Source organism: Chelmon rostratus, chromosome 14, assembly GCF_017976325.1.
Source record: "Chelmon rostratus isolate fCheRos1 chromosome 14, fCheRos1.pri, whole genome shotgun sequence".
NCBI classification, from domain to species: domain Eukaryota; kingdom Metazoa; phylum Chordata; class Actinopteri; order Chaetodontiformes; family Chaetodontidae; genus Chelmon; species Chelmon rostratus.
Genome location: NC_055671.1, coordinates 2,034,880 through 2,055,000, shown reverse-complemented (window position 1 = coordinate 2,055,000; position 20,121 = coordinate 2,034,880). Strand labels below are relative to the sequence as shown.

The 20,121-nt window shown below is 41.0% G+C and overlaps 1 protein-coding gene across 1 annotated transcript in view; it reads right to left on the bottom strand.

Annotated features, from left to right (window-relative positions):
- Nucleotides 1–8,621: 8,621 nt before the first annotated feature.
- The window catches only part of opcml (opioid binding protein/cell adhesion molecule-like), a 161,379-nt gene continuing 149,879 nt past the window's right edge, over nucleotides 8,622–20,121 (bottom strand). The window contains exons 4-7 of the mRNA XM_041952260.1: nucleotides 10,822–10,959; nucleotides 10,304–10,424; nucleotides 9,187–9,338; nucleotides 8,622–8,800 (exon numbers count right to left, since the gene is read on the bottom strand). Coding sequence (XP_041808194.1) covers nucleotides 8,700–8,800; nucleotides 9,187–9,338; nucleotides 10,304–10,424; nucleotides 10,822–10,959 — 512 coding nt within the window. The 3' untranslated portion in view covers nucleotides 8,622–8,699. The remainder of the gene's footprint in view (nucleotides 8,801–9,186; nucleotides 9,339–10,303; nucleotides 10,425–10,821; nucleotides 10,960–20,121) is intronic.

The window sequence follows — 20,121 nt, the reverse complement described above, 5'->3', positions numbered from 1 at the left end:
ACAGCCTCAAGGATGCAGGTGATCCCTCCATTCCCGCAGGTATCGAGGGATACTCCACTCAAAACCCAGACAGATGAATGTGCCAGCGAGCCGCTGCCATTGACTGATGTTGTTGTTCCACCTGAAGACGAGAGCACAGTCAAGGGCAGAGATCCGAGTGTATTTATATGACACGTCTGAGCTGATTGTACCCTGAAGGTTGACGGAGGCACTGACCGTGAATGACATCTGTTTTTCACCAGGGAGAAAGAGCCCTTTCAAAGTGTGCAACAAGCTCATTTAAACATTAATTATGTCCAATCAGACAAAGGATGATGTGATGTGACTGAAATCTGCACTGACTACATTCAGAATGACATATTATTATTATGATTATTCTATTTTCTTTGCATGGATGATACTGAAAGTTGGGCTTTTGTGCCATTCTTCTATATTTGCCTACTAAAGCTTCAAAAGATTCCTTCTTGTTAGATTTGAGAAGCCTCTAAGAAAAAACAATATGAGACATGAAAGCCTACTCACCACAGTTTCTTATATTGGTAAGCTCCAGCATGAAGTATAGCATCAGGGTAACCTTATTTTTTTTATTAAAAAATGTAGTCATGAAGGTTTTTTGTTTTCAAAACCCTTTTCAAACAGCTCGCTGAATGTAATCCATCACTTTGAATTAGACAGCCATGGTTGTTTTTTTCTTAAACCAACTTTATCATGCAAATATTATTATTATTATATAAACTGAGAAATGTTTTCACTTTTCTGAATATTGCTCCATATTTCTGTTAGTGGAAAGGTCCAATAAACCTACAGACATTGTGGTGATGTAGGTCAGATTAAAATTTGACACAGTTGTACAAAGTCATGTTAGGAGAAACTCCCAGTCAAAACACAATGGGAGCCTATGAAGCTGGAGAGAACAGGAGGAGTATGTTAGTTTGGCACATACATCAGGGGGGTTGATGTATTCATGATAACAGAGGAAAAATAATATGCTCTTATTATCATTTAAAACAAGATGAGGCAGGTTATGCAGACTGTCACCGTAAAGCTCGAATCCTCACATCAGTTTTGGCTTTTTGAAAAGCCAATCTTGTGAGAAAACCAGCACATATTGGTGTGAGGAAATCAGAGTAAAAGCACATTGTTGTTGAATCACATAATACTGGATCCTTCTGTCCTCGGGTGTGGGTGAAGGCTCTTGGATGGAACGGTCTGCTGCCCATTCTGGCCTGCGTGACTTCACCTACTGCCTTGCCCATATGAGTGGAAGGAAATGGAAAAGACAAGATCATAAATTGCGTAGGTGATGGAATATGATGCATAGCACTGCAGCTGCATGCACATCATCCCCTGATATGGAGATGATTTAGTCTCATACTGGCAGAGATTAGCCACATGGTTGACTGGGGACCTCAGCAGTTGCACAGGCCTCTGATCCGTCCTCTCCCCTCCAGCTATGGCCTTGACCTGTCTTTGCATTTAGCCAGCTGCGCCCCCCCCCCCCCCACACACACACACACATACACACTCAAAAATGATTATGCCCATAAGTATGCTATCAGACATCCAGTGAATGCATCATCATTTTCTTGTTTTCTTTGCATTCATCGACTCATCTTCAGCACACAAACATGGATTCATCTTATTTGAAAACAGCCCTGTCAAGTCAAATAATAAATGCGACAAAAATGCATTCATTAGGTTTGTTGTGGTCGCTGTCATAGGAATGAATGCATGTTTGTATGTTGGAGTAAAGGCCAATGACTGTGCAGTGTTGCATTTCGGTGACTGTAGCTTGCTGTGTAATAAAAATAATAACAATAATAATCATCTTTTTTCATGCAGGAGGTCTTGTTGAGATCAAAATCTCGTTTTTGGTGGCTTTAATCACATGATTGATTCTAGATGTTTCTACTGCTGGCAGTTTCTTCATGGTACGCAACAAGAATGTGTAGACTGTCTGCAGTAGGGTGACATGACTGGCATTGCTTCAGTCAGGGGAGCTTACAGGGAGGCAGACTGCTGAGATTTTCATGTAGTTTCATAGTTGTGAATTTATGGCTTCCCTCTTGTCTTGAACTTTAATTTGAAGAATGAAATGAACAAACGTCTTTAGAATGACACTTGCATCTAGCATTAAAGTCATTCTGAATTAATTTTGTTAAGATGAATATTAATCCACACCTAGCTAGTTAAGTTAATGAGGGCAGCTGTGGGCAAAGCAATGGAAAAAAAAAAAAAAAACATGTCAAAATAAAGCGATTCATCAATACAGCCGCTTGCAGTGTGCACAAACAAGCACTTCACCTTACATTAGACCTGTCCACGGAGAAGAGTCCTCATTGGATTTGTTTATCTGGAAGACTTCCATACCTGTGTTGTACTGTCATTTTCATAACAAAGGCGAAAGGAGATTGTGAGAGATGAAACCCCAAAGTAATGCAGTTAGTTTTTAAAACTATATTATAAACAAGATTAAGCATTATTGCATGCTGCCAGACAATACACTGGATATCATCAGCCCTCACGAGAACATTTTTACAAGACTTCGATTGAATATAAAGGCTATTCAAAGGCATATTATTTTATTATATTGGACTGGTTATGGGCTATAGCTATAAAAATAAAATCACTTTTGTTCTTTCTTCCCTGCTGACTTTGGTCTGAGAAAAATGTAAAAAAAAAGGACTTTGATTCTCTCGTCAGAGAAGCAATGGGGTTATATCTTGTAATTGGAACATTGTTGGTGCTCATCATGCTGTGAAACCACTCGCAGGTTAACACTTCAGGCTCATCATCCAGTCATAAAATTGTAAGATTTTCATGATTTTTCATCTCAATAACCTTTTCAAAAGACAAGTTTGTTTAACTTTGCCTAGTCTGAGAGAGCTGGATTGAAACAGTTCATTCTGCTGTGACTCTAATGTAATGACTGGATGTGTCATTAGTTTCATTACGGAGAGAAAACAAAATGTTCGTGTTACGTTGGAATGAACCATTGGTTCTAGTGACTTTAAAGCTGTAGAGGTTGTAAGAAAACTATTCATACACCCAAAACCTTAAAGAATTTGCATTGATATCTTGCAGATCTGTCACCAGAGTGCATCTCCTGCCATTCATTTAAAGACACAAAGAGGTAACTGGCAGCTTGACTGACACCACAGTTAGCAGACTTGCCCTGTATTTTGACTCTTTTTACAGCTTTTCTCTGATAACAAGGTTACACTGAAAGGAGCCCGAGATCTAACACATGCAGATACTGATGTCATTGTGCTGAGACTGTATCAATCCCTATCAGTTCTCGCAGCAGTGATACAGAATAGTCCTGTTTATTAAGAAAGGCGCAAAAGAGAGCGAGAGAGGGAACGTGGGTGCTGCTGCTATCCACACCAAGTACTGACAGCGATTCAGAGGACAGAAATAGTTGCCTTCATGGTGGCTGTAGATCTTTTGTATTGGACTTCGGCTGATGCAGCTTTGAACACAGCTCACGTCTATTAACATATAATCTGAATGACACCTGTCAATTCAAGCTGTGCTGTTTTTTAGACATATTTTGAACAAGCTGATACAAAACATATATTTTACAACTGTGTTTGAGTCCCATTGATTATTCATATGGTAAATGGACTTTGGACGTTGACCACTCTACATACTTTAAGACACACTCCACATTCACCCATTAACACACATGCTGGTACTCATACACCAGTGACACAGGATCGGAACCAATTTTGGATTCACTATCTTGCCCAAGGACCAGTCTCTGACATGCAGACTGGATGAACAGGGTTTGAGCCATCTGATTAGTGGACTCACTGTACCCCCTGAGCCACAACCGCCCATGCACTAAACATGATTGCTTTCATTTTGCCTGTTACAGTTACTAACCTCTTCATTTATCTTTACATTAAATTTCTCTGTAATGCACTTTGATCAACAATGTGTCCTTTATAAATAAGCTAAATTGGACTGACTTGACTATTTGCACATGATAGAAATGTAGAACCTCGTTCATTTGGAGTTCATCATTCTCCCATTGTTGACCACCTCGTCACTAACTGAGCAGGGAGTACACAGTGAGTTTATTGGAGCCTTTCTGATGGCAAAACAGTGAAGCTGCAGGCAGTACAATCAAAGCAATTAGCTGAGAGAGGCCAAAAGGCTCTAAGGAGATGAGGGGGCAGCGTTGGGGATAATTTTCTGTTGGTTTGTCACTGTGGTGATACCTTTCACCTAACACATAATCATGTGAGCCATTTTAAAATTGAAGTATTGACTGATGGTAATGTGCGATGTCATGGTCAGAACAAATGACTTGCAACTTGACTTCACATTTAACCAGTTTATGGACATTTTTGCAATCTCTCAATCAAATGATACGATGACTATATACCACAGTTGTGACTACCTTATGCTGAACCTCCAGTAAGGTCAGAAAACATATCAAACAGGTCAACAATGCAGCCGTCAATGGGATCATACATTGTAAAATCAAGTGTTTGAAAAAGAAATAAAATAAAAAAATCTTTGACAAGTGACTTGAGTATACTGCAAACTTTAAAATGCCCAGAGAATTATGCATTAAGGAGGATTATAGATAATTTGTAATGCATAAATCTAAAATCCTTAAACCATAAAAAAATAATAATAAAAAACAACCCCCCAAAAAAGAGAAAATGAAATTACAATTTACTGTCGTTCATGGTGCCATATGCAAAAAATACACCTTAAGTAAATTTGAACATCACTCCTCTTTTAATGGGGATTTTAAACAAATTGATTCAAGCTTGCTGACATCAATACTTATTGGGTTAATCTATCTGGAATGGAAAGGGTCAGAATAACCCTCACTTTAGTTTTGCAGGCATCTGAGTGTCACCTGTTTGTGTTTTTTTGCAAACTCCCAAAAAGTGAAATCACACCCTGTGACATGGTCTGCCGCTGACTGGTTCACCATCATTACAAGCACATAACTTAACATGTGAGGACAACAAAGGCATTCCCACATACATAAATCTCATCCCTGTTGTTTTGTCTTCAACACGCTTCTTACTCATAGGTATGCAAAGGAGTGAATTGGACAATAGCAGAACCAAAACATCACATCATCAATCACTTGTGCTTTACGTATATTCTCGTCACTGGAAATTCCTGTCCGAGGCAGACGATAAAATATCCCTTGAAAATGCATCCACTGACCACAGAACACAACAATCACTTCTGCAGTCTTTAGAGCAGTGTCTTATCTTGGGGCAAACCAGGTTAAAAGCACACATTCATAACACCTGAAAAAAGTTTCATAGCAGCTACACGGCACATTCCTTCAAGTTGACTTTTCTATTCTGTGGATCCTGAAATATTCTTTCTTGTTCCAACTGTGCCTTGGATGTGGACCGGAGCTGTGTTCCAGCTTTGTAACCCACCCCAGGTATATTTAGAATGAAGGGGTTTTCAATTGAATTTAAAGTGAGAAGCAGAGAAGCTAATTGTTCTCTGCCACTTTAAATTAAAACACTTGGATGAGACATATAGTAAAATACATGTGTTCTGGTTGACTGACAGATCCTGTTTGAGTATAATTTACAATTTATTTAATTTAAAAATGCACGAGGAAGCTCATGAAAGGAATTTACCACTGTTTTTACTCATCTTAATTCATTACTCTAATAAAATCATCTTAAAGACTTATGCTTAAAAAATACAGGTAATAATTCATCCCAGTGTGCATGTCTGTTACTGTAGAGTGGCACTGTGCATACTGTTGATTTGCATTGCCACACATTGATGACTTAACCTCAACAACAATGAAAGCAGATGTGGAGTTTATTGTAAAGAATAAGCGAATTCCAAGTCACTATAATGGCTTAAAATATTATCCAGATGTGAGTGAAAAAGAAACACTACCTGGGGTCCGTTTCACAAAGCAGGTTCAACAAACTCTGAGTGTAACCCTGAACTCTGAGTTGATCTACTCTGAGATAGGAAACTCTGAGTTTTCGATTCCACAACAGCAGATTTGAGTTAGTTTGATTAACTCAGAGTAGGTTCACCTCGAGTTAAGCGCGTGCACCGCAACTTTAAAAAGACAGCATCAATGGAACCCCGATTTAAGGATTCACCATGGCAACGGGGAAGCGGAAGGCTGCGTACTTCACGCCACTGGAAATTAGACATTTTAATGCGCTCATACAGCGAATATGAACACGTTTTTAGACGGAAGTCCAACACCGCTGCAGCTGCGAAGGAGAGGGAGACGGCGTGGGAGAACCTTGCTGCTCGGGTCAATGCGTGAGTATAAATGTAGTCCTTTGAAATCACAATAATATTACAGGGCAAAACTGCTTGAATGGTTGCCTATTAATTTATTTCATTTAGGTGCAATCCCGCGGGGGAGAAGCGCACTTGGCAGCAGCTTAAATTCAAATATAAAAACATGGTTGAAACAGGTAAGACCTCGGCATGATCTCATGGAGGTAGCTACCTCATTTTGATCATGTTTTACATTGTAAAGTAAATATTAAGTGGCTCCCTTTCATTGTAAAATTGATTATATTGTGTTCATATAATGTTTTGTTTTTTGTTAACGAATGAAATAAAATTTAAAAATGAAAAAAGTGTTCTCATCTATATCATGTTATGTTAAATAATTAAGCCTATATTTAAAATAACACAGACTTTTACTCAGCCAACAGAAAGAAGGCAGATGCACGAAGAACGGGTGGTGGCCGATAATCAATAACTGTCTGGAAAAGCAAGAACATCGTGGTCTGATAACTATCTCCCGACGAATATTTAATTTTCTGCGCAGTATCGCTGCACCTTCATCCACGGGATCATGATCAAAAGACGTTAACATGCCATGTTAACGAAAAAAGTCACCACCTACTGTGCCTAATGGACTTCTCACTGACTGATATTTTTAATGATTTTTTTTTTAATAACAGACGGCAGAACTATGCCAAAACTCGTCTGCCGACTGAATGAATGAATGAGGAAATGAATGCGGTGTGCGGTTGAAAGAGGGCGGAGACACAGAGAAACTCGAGGTTCCTTGAGTAAAACCTGGTCCCGACCAGGTTAGGTTCGGGACCATGCAGTAACTACTGCGGTAACTGACTCGGAGTTTAACTTACCTCTGTCTGTGAAACAGGCTTGAGTTACCCCTCTTTCTCTGGTTTGACTTACCTTCCTATGTGAAACGGAAAACTCAGAGTTTCCCTCATTTCAGGGTTAACATACTCGGAGTTTTCAGTAAACCTGCTTTGTGAAACGGACCTCTGGACAACACAAGCAAAAACACTGGCATGGTCCTTTCAGTAGCTCTGTCTTTTCTCATGTTTGATGGTGAATTTCTATGGACTGTGTGCACTTTTCAGAGCTATTTTGGATTTTAACAGATATTTCAAAGAGGACTATCATTTATAATTAAGGACCAGAGCACCTAATTTCCAATTAAAGATCAATTGAAAAGCAAGCACACAAACAAACAATCAGCCAAATGTTTGGCTCTGTGAATCCAAATAAAAAGCCTCAGCTGCATAGCAGTCTGCTGGTCAACCACGTGAACCTGAGATGAAATATGTTTGTATTTTTGGGATAATTTAATAACTTCCCATCAGAGTAAATCATACTAGTTGCAACATTAAAACAAGACTTTAAAAGCCAAAAATATCATAAAGAGTGTGTGGAAAATGTTGCTAGCTTTTGCTTTAGTTTCCCCAATTAACAGCTGCACCTGTGACAGTGACAGTGAGTCGTCACTTCAGTGCCATGTTGCTAATTAGACCGCCCACTAAACAGAAGCTTCAGCGATGCCATGGGCACCACCTGCAGGTTAACAGTAGGTCCTCTGTTAAGTGAGTTTCAACAATTAACATTTAATTCAATTTGTCACTGGAGAGAGCAAAGCTGCATACTGACCATCACTTCGGCCCTAAATGACACTTCACATAAATGTGTTACAAAATCTGATTTTCAGTACTCAGCGTGAACGTGCCGTGGAGCTGCTATGACACTATTAGGTGTTTCAAAAATGCCATTTGATAAGTGTATGCATTTTGAAAAAGAGTGCAGGAATTCTATGTACACATTTGTACATTTTCTACATACACTACGATAGAAATAAAAATTTGGATGCACTATGCTGTAGGACTTTGCCTGAGAAATCATGGTATACTATTTATTATTCTGAACTGTTTATCATGAACGATCTGTTACTGTGTTTTGCATACAACTGTAAAAATACAGTAAAATTCAACAATCACATTGCATTTTTTCCTTTTTTGTCATTTACTTAAAAAAGCTTAATGGTATTGTACAGATATTGAACAGGACGTGACACAATAATAATAATCTGAATGTACACTTCAATATTGGGCAATAAACAGTCAACTATCAACAGTTACATGTATTTTTTCTTTTTCCCTTTTCACATACAAAAAGGTTTGGGATGACACAAACTCAGTAGTTCTACCATCATCGAATTAGTGCATGATTCAAATTTTTCCTCTCGTCGGATTGACGCCTCTTACTCTTGGCGAACCAGCAGAGAACAGACTCCGATGCAAAGCCAGAAAGATACAGAAAGAAAACTAAGGGTGAACCACTGGCGCTCTTGGGTTTCCATTCTTCTTATAGGACTAATTGTCTGTTCTTGCTGTTCAATGCTGAGAGAAGCTTGAAGGTTGTCATATTTCACATCAGAACTTCAGCAAGCAGAGCAAGGGTACAGTCAGCAGGAGGGGTACGGAGCAACGGGGCAACACCGCAGCCCCATTCACATCATGCATCGCACCAGGACCTGTCGCAGAATAACACAAAACTTACCACATTATCAGGGTCAGCGTGGTACAGTTCAGAACAAATCAATGCTCTGCTTCAATATGAACTGTGATTAACTAGCATTCAAGTGTTCATGTGGCTTATTTCTTCAGCCAAATAGATTTACGTTGGTGTTGCAATTTCCATGGAAACTAGTAAATGGCAGAAAACAAAAGGTAAATGAGTGAGTAACAAACAGGGGGTGGCCTTCATGTGAGGATGGATTTTGCTTTTATGTGCACAGTTGCTACCATGAAAACAAGCTATTTTACTTTGAAAACAAATTTGTACAATTAAAAGATAATTAGCGCTTTCATTCACATCAGCGTGCTCTTTGTATACATAGCATTTCTTGCAATTTCTTACCGTAAAGGATTATGCTGGCATTAGTGATTCCCATGGTGTTTATGGCAACGCAAGTATAGTTTCCGTAGTCTTCTTCCGAGACGTTGAAAAAGACAAGCATCGATTGTTTGCCTTGATTCTCTATCTTGACCCCATTTAGTCCATTGAAGAGCCTGTAATGAAGAGGGTAGCAAACTGTCAAGGCTTCTGTGTCTGAGAGGCCATGTGCCTAGACCTACTGTCAAATCTCTCGCACATAAAATTTATATTTGCACTAATAAGAATTACATTTACACCAGAGGGCTGTGAAAGAAAAAAAAAAAGAAATCATACTACAGCAAAAACTCTGAACACAGCTCACCGCCTTAATGAAGTAATGGTATATGTAGTCATGCTCTTCATCCTTCAGTGCATGCCAACCTTCCTTCTGTTTCACTCATTACATTTCCTATTCCTCTGCTACTGTTTCATTGTCTTATTGCATGTTTGCAGATGCCAGTCATTTCTTTTATCAGGATCCTCCATCTTTTTTGTTCTTGAGGACTGATTCAGTGTTTTAAGAACTGACGAGCAATGCTGCTGGAACCATCAGGGAACATTTAACAGTGCAACATAGCCTGTGTTTACATCCGTTTACCAGCTCTAGGGCTGCTCATAAACATCTTCCCAGTCTCCAGCGTTCATCTGGAAAAGACTGCATTATACTACAATATCCTCTAAATCTCCGAGCCCCACACCCCACTGACAGAAACCAATTGCAGAGTAAAAATAATAATGGTTGCCTTTGGTGTCCATGCCTGTTTTGCAAGTGATTTGACAGAAGATATTTTTTAATGAAAATTCAGAATTTCCGTAATGTGATTATAACAGAATATTTTGCACATAGAGGAAAGAAAAAAAAGCGGCATGAAGGATTATCTCATTAGATCAAAAAGCACATCTTAAACAAGAATATGTGTACACAGCCATCATTTATCAGCAAAGATGATGCTGTCTGGCTTATTTCAAATAAAGTAAGTCCACAGCCTACAGCAGAATAGGTGTCTTTGTGTGTCTGTAATACTGAAGTATTACTGACTGTACTACTTCAAACAGTTCCAAGCCTGTAGAAATCACAGTGTTCAGAAGAGAAACTTGCCTGCGGTCTTCTTTGTACCACTCAAAATCTGCCCTCGGGACAGCAGAGGCTTCGCATTGCAGGACTCCTTTTTGTCCGACAGGAGTACCTGTACTCCTCGCTTTGGAAATGAAGGGAGGATCTATGAAACGAAGTGAAATGAGTTTTACAGTGGTGTCGTGCACAGGACATACTTGCATTGCTTGGTGTTTTGGCTAGCTTCATACTGTTTCTTTAAATGTGAATTGACACAATGATGAACAAGCAGCAGCCTGAATGCAGGCTGGGAGGGTGCTTGTAACGTTATTTGCAGTTGAATTTTCACTCAACCATGACAAAATATACATCTTCTGAACACACAACCCCCACACCCAGACTCAATCTGTATAGCATAACTATGACAACAATTGCTCATTTTGTACCACAAGCACACAGAAGACAGACAGAAAAGCCATTGATTTTTCTATGTTGCCCATAAGTCCTGATCATTATGTCCCTCCATATGTTTCCACAATGAATGTGATAGTTTCGACCCTTACAGTTGACGGTGACTTGCACTGTCCTGACATCGGGGCTCGAGATGTCATTAGAAGCGATGCATTCATACGATCCTGACTGCTCTTTGGTGATGGCTGTCAGCTCCACATGCTCTCCCGCCGTCACAAATTTATGAGTGCCTGTGGAGAAGGAATGAAGCAGAGGGAGAAGTGCATGATTAAATATATGATATTGGTGCATCTATCTAGCTTCTAATTGACGGGCATGCAGTACGTTGACCAGATCAGCCATCGCCCTGGAGTGGTTTCTTTAGCCTGCATATGCTGAACAGTACGAGAATCTGTAGGGCAGTACGCGGAGCTATTCGTCCTGCAGTTGTCTGACGTTTAGCTTTCAGTGCGGCTCTAGAAATGGCCGGGCTGATTGACGCGTCGTTTCACCATTAAGATCCAGACAAAGATAACTCATCAACCATTGGATGGATTGTCATAAAATCTGGTCAATCCATGGACAATCATGGTCCCCAGAGGAGGACTACCAGCCGGTTTCATTCTGCAATACTGATGCTAATTAGAAATCTATGATGATTAACATTGTAAACTGTTGATCATCAACATATCAGCATTATCATTGTGAGCATGGTAGCATTTAGGTCAAAGTGTGTGTGTGGCTAACTATTAGCCTTGTTATCCTGTAACCTTCCTGCTGCCACTGTTACTGGACTTAAAGATACAGCATCCAGCCTCTTCATTTAACAAAAGCTTGTCTCTAGATGCAGTTGTTGAAGTGATTTGCCCCCAAATGGGCCAAGCTTTCAACGCACATGCCATCCATACACCCGGTTTATACTTTGGTAAACCTGGCTTTTTGTTTGTGTTCACTTCTGTAATTTTCTCAGATTCTCAGAAAACTCCCTACAGACTTGCAAAAGACATTATGCAACTGTTTTAAACAGGCTAAATTGCAATCTACATTGACTGGTAAATTGACTTGTAAAACATGGAAAGGCAGTGGGTTGCTCCTTTATGCAGTGTAAATACATATGCATTCAGTGCCTGATTATTCATTAACTTTGAATGGACGGTAAAAGACTGTTCTATTATGCTTTGCAGATATGATTGGATGTAAAAAAAAAAATCCAGTCGACTAAGCCCTTTGTGTTCATTCGTCTTTTAAATAGGACTACAAGACTAATCCAAAGTAATAGAGTAGAAACTGGCTAATAGACAAAAAGATATTATGAAGACACTATTTGTAACACACCAGCTGTAAATTAATTGTAATGTTCATGTTTTTATATGATGATGTGCAAATTTAACATAAGAGGACAATCTTGGGTTTGTCCTTGTCAAATACCTTATTTTTAAAGAAAAACAAATTCAAATCAACACACCACAGCAGCTCTGCAGTAACTCTGTTCCTGAATTCGGGTTTTGCTCTATTTCCAACTGTCTCCATAGGGCAATGACAGCTTAGGGCATGCACTCATTACACAAGAAAATAAACTAATTGCATCGAAACAAGCCCACTTGAGTAACACCACAAATTACCCCTGACACCAGCAATGTTAAAAGCATGTTCTGGTGACAGAGAGACCTTAAGCTATTGCTGCGTGGGTGAGAAAATGGATAGGAGCACTAATCCCAATCAGTGGAAATGTCAATCCAGCAATATCTCTACATTAGCATAATATCATTATGTTTTCCAAATCCTCAGACACTGTTGCAGCTGACTGGGGATTCACTGAAAAGGTTGTGGGCTAGGGATAATCAGCTTGTTGCACATAACCAGGGAACAGCTAGCACAGGTAATTGAACATTTTCATCATGGATAACTATATTAGGCAGACTGTGGATGACAAAATGCTGTTGAGTTACTAGCTGGTAGTGTGAGACTGCTTTAATGATGGCCATGGGTGGAAGGGAGTGTACTGTCAAAATATAATCTAATTACCTCATTGGCTTTGTAGTACACTGGATTCTAACTTTCTAGATTGCATATATGTTGCATAATTGTGTCTTTTAGTATCCAATGACACGGAAACCTACAATTAAAAAGGTTAATTGTGCTTGCAATATAAATGTAAGCAGATGGAAGAAAAACTAATAAATGTCTGAAATTTGGACTACCAAACTATGCAGCATATTTCTTCTTTGATGCGGAACTAACACAGACAATCACAATTTACTTGATTCAACAGAGCAAATTTAAGTCAAACAGACTCAAATTAAGGATATTTAACAGATGCTCCACAATAGTAAAATGATAATACACTGCAATATTTTTAAAATACCATCTTGGTTCACAAAGCAGTTGCTAAAAGGTTGTATTCAAAACTCTGCTAGTTTTAGCCACAATAAATGAAGACAAGCACTAGCTTGTGGGTTTTTATCAGCTTTCTCCTGATTCCCACATGCCCACATGAGTGGTCAGCAGCAACAGCCATAATTCCAGCACAACGGCAGTGTCAGTATAGCATGACTAGATGACTAATAAGAGAGCCATTAAAGTACCAGGTGGCAGCCAGTGCAAATGACCGTCTAAAAGCACTCAGCGGAGCACCTCAGTAATATTAGCCATTCGCTTAAGGAGCTCTGCTGCCTAGACACCACTTTGTGCAGCTTTTGTAGAAAAAATACTGCAGCCCAATTACACGCATTACAATAGAAAAACAGAAGATATCAGGAAAAAACTTGGTACCATGACAGAATGCACCCAACAGGTCCTTGAGAGAATGTTTGTTTTTGAAGCAGGAAGAAAAGTGGAATAAAAAGAGGTCACATGACACAAAAAGGTACGCCTTTTTTAATACTCTAAGTAACACATTGTATTAGAGGGGAAATTCATGCCCCGGAAAGTGTGCACGACTGCAGGCGTCAGTCCTAACCTTTAGTTACTGTTTGTGCCAGATTCACAGCCACTGGCCTGACCAGGAGGTGGAGAATTGTACCGTCCAGTTGTGACCGTGCTTCTCTGCTCCATGGGAGTTGCCACGATTTCCCTGCCATGGTTGTGCATTCTGGTGCCACCAGAATGACTACTAGCTTCTCCTCCTAAAAGAGCCTTAAGTGGTAGGAACTGTGGGAAATGTGGAGAGGAGAATTCTGGGTCACTGAGAGAAGGCACCCACTCCTTTGTGTATCACAGAGAACCAGCTGCCTTCCCAATCCTGTCCCACAATATCTGAACAAGTGTGGAACTCTTCTACTCGTTGTGTGAGGAACCTTAAGGAGACCTCAACTCCACAGAGCGGTTTGGTAAAACCGGGATATACACCCCGATGGAGAGCAGGTGTCTGTTTGACCACAGCAGGAGGCTCCCGGATATTTCCAGGCGCCAGGCTGAGCATACACTGCCCAGACTGTTGATGTACACCGTCGCTGTCATGATGTCTGTTCCTTCTACAACATGCAGTGAGGACAACAGTGAAGTCACAGCAGAGCAGCGGAGCTAAGTGTTTTGACACTTACAGTACTGAGGACCTCCAGAGTGTTTATGAGCAGGGATGGAGAATTCTCCCATCCCCCCCGAGACTCACACATCCTACCCCAGACTGGCAAAATATATTTCCACTCCAAGATCGATTAATAACTGAGAGGAGAACGTAGAGCTCTTTTGACCCAAAGCCAATGTTGGTTGATGCTGTAAGACTTCTGCTATGCTAAGTGCAGTTTTCTCCTGAGAGGTCGCCATTACGATTAGGTTGTCTGAATAGAACAGAACCCTGACCCTTTTCCTCTGTAATGGCTCCATACACTTAAAGAAAGTGAGTAGAGCCAGAGAAAACGTAAGCCCTACGTAGAAGCCATCATCCTGTCGGGGTTTATTTCATAGGAACATGCCTCGCTTAGAACACGGCTTACTACAAAAACGTTCCATACTGTGACAAGAAATAGTGATTAAAACATATTTTATTGAATTTAAATTAGCCTACTCTCTTCTGTCACCATTCTCACTGCACAGTGACACTTAAAGTAAACACATACATTGCATAGCAACCGCCTCACACTGTGTGCAGGCTGGCAGGCAGGAGGACACATTTCTTTACAGTTATTCAGCGCAATCATGTTTGGAGTGTGACGGGACATCCCAGACCTGCATTCCAGCACATCTGATTGGCAACATTTGGACAAACCGCTTCATAATGTACCTGTGGAAACCTGTTTTCTTAGATGCTGGTGAAAATAACAGGAATAGAACCCCTCACTGTCCTTTCCTGGAGGATTGTGGGTGATAGCTCTCTTCCAAAGGAGCTGTTGTAAGGGCTGTCATCTCTGTCCGAGATGACATGATCATTTCTACCAGATGAGAAATGGGTATGATCTGTAAGTGGATGCATGTACATCTGTAGAGTGCCTGCTGGCTCAATTTGCAGCCAGCTCATAGCCTTCTCGGCCGCTGTGTGAAATGATTGCTTCTTCATCACTGCCCATGTGACGGCTGTCTTCGAAGGAAAGCACTGGCTATGCACTGGAAGCACATGGCAGTGTCAGTGTTCAGCCCTGTGTGTTTCCCTTTCTAGTACAGGCCATGATGAGATATCACCACTAACTCGCCCTGAAGAGTGGGAAGTTGGTCAGTAACTCATATTTTTTGTGAGGTTTTATTACTCATGAAAATGTGAGGAAGTGACTTGGCTGTACCTGCCGCACTGTGTGTGTGTGCATGTATGGCAGCAAGCTTGTGTTTTGTGTCAGAATCTGTGAAAGAATCTGAAAAATCCTTGGCAGGTGGTTTGGACCAAGTGCACGCTGACAGCTGGTTCTTGCTGGGGTGGAGTGGGCTGAGTCATGGTGGTGCCACAGGGAGTGATGTGGAAGCAATGCTGCAGGGCGAGGGATCATCCTGGTGAAGCTAAGGTGCAGCTGTGCCCCAGAAGTTCTTTCTCTTCACCCTCTCCTCTTCCTTCGCTGCTTCATGCAAGGGAAGTGTGGCACTTTGGAGGAGTTATCCAAAAAGCCCCTTGAGGGATATGGGACCATCCAGCAGTTCCTTCCTGATGAGAGGGGGGAGCTGAGACATCTGCAGCCAAATATTCCTCTTCATCATAATCTGCCACACCATAATCCTGGATGCAGCAACTGTTGTTGCCCTATTGAGAGAGTCGGGACAGGTGTCATTCTTCACCCAATGTCATTTGCTAGTTCATGTTGGTTAAGTGGCAATAGCAAAGACAGCCAAAGACAGCAGTGCTTTGAGCTGCAGCAATCAGCTTGGCACACAGGTGCCAGTGGTCAGAGGCCTATGGAAGAAGGATGGGGGGATGGCGGAAAAACCTTTTTCCATATCTCTGTGGACTCCTTTTTTTTACCTGGACGTGGGTACTTTCAGTTTTCCGCGATCAGAAAATGTAGTCTATTGAAGGGCTAGAGCTCCTTGAAGCGAGGAAATAGTGGAACCATTCGGCCAGGTCTCCTGGTTGTAAATGTGCTCAACTTGGAAGCCGTGACCAGGCGTCGACTGCCGGCACTATAATGCCTCTCAGATCTGCCACCTTCCTGATCATGCCCAGAAAGTCCTTTGGCAGCCAGCATACAGCTGCCAAACTGACAAGCCACTGCAGTGCAGCTCCTGGCCATGGTCAAGATGGGGAAAGCCTCAGTTTGCAGAGTCCTGTCCTCGTAATCAGGTCTCCCAAACGGGAGACAGGAGAACCAAGAAGAGAGCCTGAGATGGAGGGAGCTGCTGAAGATCCTACACAGGCAGCACAGTTAATGCTAGTCCGGTGTGCTCATCACAGAGGTAAGCCTCGAAGCGGGGGTGACGTTCTACCAGCAGGATCCAGCAAGTCTGACAGGCGGGGACAAGCATACAGCTTCAGAGCTTCAGAGGCGCTGAACTTTCTCATCTTCTGTTCGGTTCGTCACCTGCTGACTGCTTGACACTGAAGAAAAGTCATTGGTGGTCATCCTACCACCAGTGTTGCACATACCCCTTTAAGTTCACATAGGGTTCACATAGGGTACTATAAAATCACCAATAGGTAACCAGTTGTTTAATCATCAGAGCGACAATGATTGGGCTAACAGGTTCCGACATCAAGTGACTGTGGTTAGGTGGTAATAATCAGATTTGCTCAGAAAGATTTGTTGCTTTTACCTAAAGAATCCAATCTGTGTGGTGTATTTTTCAAAAAGCATGTCTTTGACCAGTGTACAGGTAAGCCTCCTAGCATTTGGTAAGACTCTTCTACAAACTTTGAGCTTTTTGGTACTCTATCCCTTTGCAGGCTAAAGTTTAGTTGCATCTTTACATCATCTTTATCTTTTTTTGATGACCTTCTTGGTCTTCTTGGCCACCTTCACTCTCCTTTCAGTGCCTTCCCTGAGAGTGATCTGGCACTGGCTGTCTAAATCATTCTATCTGTCTTTATGCTAACCAATGAAATCCCACATTAGCACAATTCGATGTGAAGACCTATCCATTATGAGGCTAGTGGGCAAAGACAAGAACTCTGACAAAAGGATATGTAATTGCCATGATACTGCACTGGCCTCAATTTTCTTGCTTGTCTGTTGTTTTAGTGGGGTGCACACAATAGTGTGACTGCAATTGCCAATCATAATTCAAAGAGTTAATTATGGGCCTTGAAAACAAACAAACAAAAACAGACTATTCTTTCAGTCATTTTACTGAGCAAATTATTTGCTCAAAAAGATAAGAAAACAATAACTTTGATCAACGACATCAACATAAAAGTAAAAAATTTCATTCAGTATTCTGAGAGAAAAATACAGCATTCAGTCAGTGACATGTAAAAACCTCCCAAAGCTTTAAATATCATTTGAAGTGTACCAGTCACTACCAGATGTACTGTATGACTGAGAACGAGGCACTGTAAATACTATATCATTACTGTTTAAGCTTTCATCCGGTTTTCCATTCTTCATGGAGAGGGAGATCAAGCTTGGAGAAGCTCTGACTGATAAGAAAAAATACCCCTCCCTATAGTCCATTAATCACACCATGTAATTGGCAACATCAATATGGAGCAGCAGCATCCTCCAAGACAGGCAGATAAATCTAAAGTGTCATTTCTGCATACATGCTTGTAATTGTCAACCTATTTCAGAACAGGAAACAGCTGAACACAGAACGCGTATGACTCATGTTGTCACAGTGACATTGTGCCTTCCTTTTGGGGACAAAAAGCAAAACCCCAAAATGTAAATCATTCAAATTTAGGATGATGACATGAGTAAAGGTGAGGATAAGGTTAGGATTAGGATTAGGTTAGGGTCAGCCAAGTAGTGGTTATGGTTAAGGTGAGGATAAGTCTGCAGGAAATGAATGTCCAAAGTCAATGTAGTGTGTGTGTGAGTGTGTGTGTGTGTGTGTGTTGTGGTGGAGTAGGGTGATTTTTTCAGAGAACAGGGATGTGGGACAGGAAGTCACTTGACTGAAAAAAAAAAGAAAACACTTGAGGACACTTGATGTGAAGCAGTGTGTCTGCGCTGACAGCAGCCAGCAGGTAATTCCAGAGTTTCATGGTTTCTAACATTTCAGAGCCCTGTGGTCGTTCTCTAAGCTGAATTCTGTAACCAGCAGACGGTACTTGAAACGGTCTATGGTCCATTTGATGGCTAGACACTCCAGCTGCCCCATTGAGGACGGTGTCTCCCTCAGGACCGGTTTCCTGCTGACATCGGCTACTGGCCTTTTCTCTCCTCCCTCACCTTGCCGTCACGTTCCAGCAGTACCTCTGCCTGAGGCATCAGTCTGGGTGTTGAAGGGCACACTAAAGTTTAGTTGCATCTGCCATCGTCTTTATCTTTTTTTGATGACCTTCTTGGACCACCTTCGCTCTCCTTTCAGTGCTTCCCCTGAGAGTGAAAACACTGCTACAATATGGAGGCCAGTGTCACCGTATCCTCTGGCACTTGTTTGGTCTCAACGGGGGCAGCTGGGTACAGGCAATCCTCTTACAGCCCGTTCCTCTTGCACCTGCACTGGAAGCACTTTCCAGAGATTACACACTAGTTACTGCATATTTTTCCCCCCTACAATGCCAGTGTTTCGAGCATTTCTCACACAAAACATAGAGATATTTTAAGAAATCTTAAGTATAGTAATCACAGTCACAGATGTGACAGTGTCAGGAGAAAAGGCTTTCCAGAGCTCCATTGTACTTATAAAGAAAAAAAAACTTTCAGGCGCTGAAGACCTTTGGCCAGCAACAAACACTGTTCAAAAATAGTCCTTAAAAAAACACACAAAAAAACTTAAATGAAAATCTTTATCTCCGAGGAGATAAACACCCCTTTTCTTGTCCACTGACAGAGTCATGTAATTGTCAGCATTGATTTAGAGGAGCAGCTTCTGCTGAGGCGGTGGACATCATCAGTCCAGGACGTGACACCTTATTTAATGGCAACATGGCTTAAGATGTATGGATGCTTTATGCAGCCTTTACATTAGCAAGAAGCCATGTTTGCTGCTGTTACTGTGTAGTCTCTCCTCTCTCTTATCCCACTTTTTTTTTTCTATGTTACTAATACAGCGCATGGATGACAGGACTGGGCACCACATCCCTGCCCACGTCCCATGAGGCTCTCACAATTACCACACTGCTGCAGAGCTGCTCTGATAGGACCAGTCCCATGGGGTTGGGTACATTACTGCTGTAGCCAGTTTTCCGCTGTTTAATTGTTTGATGCAGTTCTCGCAGGTGAATATTTCTGCAAGCCTGCATTCCTGTGTAAATCAAACTCTAAATCAAACTCACAAAAGTAAAACTACTTTTTTGCCAGTCACCCTTTACCAGGAGCAAAAAAAACGTCATTTGGCTTGAGAAGACTTAACACTGCTTGACTAACACTCATAAAATAATGACCTTGACTTTGACTTGATTTAGATTTGAGACAGATAACTCAAAAGGATTTCACAGTAGTAGGAAGAGCAGCATGCAAGGTCTTTATCCCAAAAATCAGTAACACAACCACCACAACATCCAACTACACTACAAAACCCAGGTGCATTCAAGCTCCACCATGTTAAAAAAAAAAAAAAAAAAACACTTTTTAAGTAACTATTTTTAACACATGCATGACAAGAAGACAGCTTCTCTATCTAACTATCTCAGATATTGATATTGGGTAAACTACTACTGCCTAGTAAAATTATTTTGTGTCTTTGGGTTTAATCTCACTTGAAAGAGTCAATTCATTGTAAGAATAACATTGCATATCATTTAATTATGTACAACATAAATAGTTCTTGAGCCGAGTACACTTTAACTTTAAAATATGATGAAAAATGATGTGAGCGGTGAGAAAGCGGGAGAGCATTACTGTGTATTTATTAAATGTAAAAACACATTTTCACAAAAGATGTGCTATCAG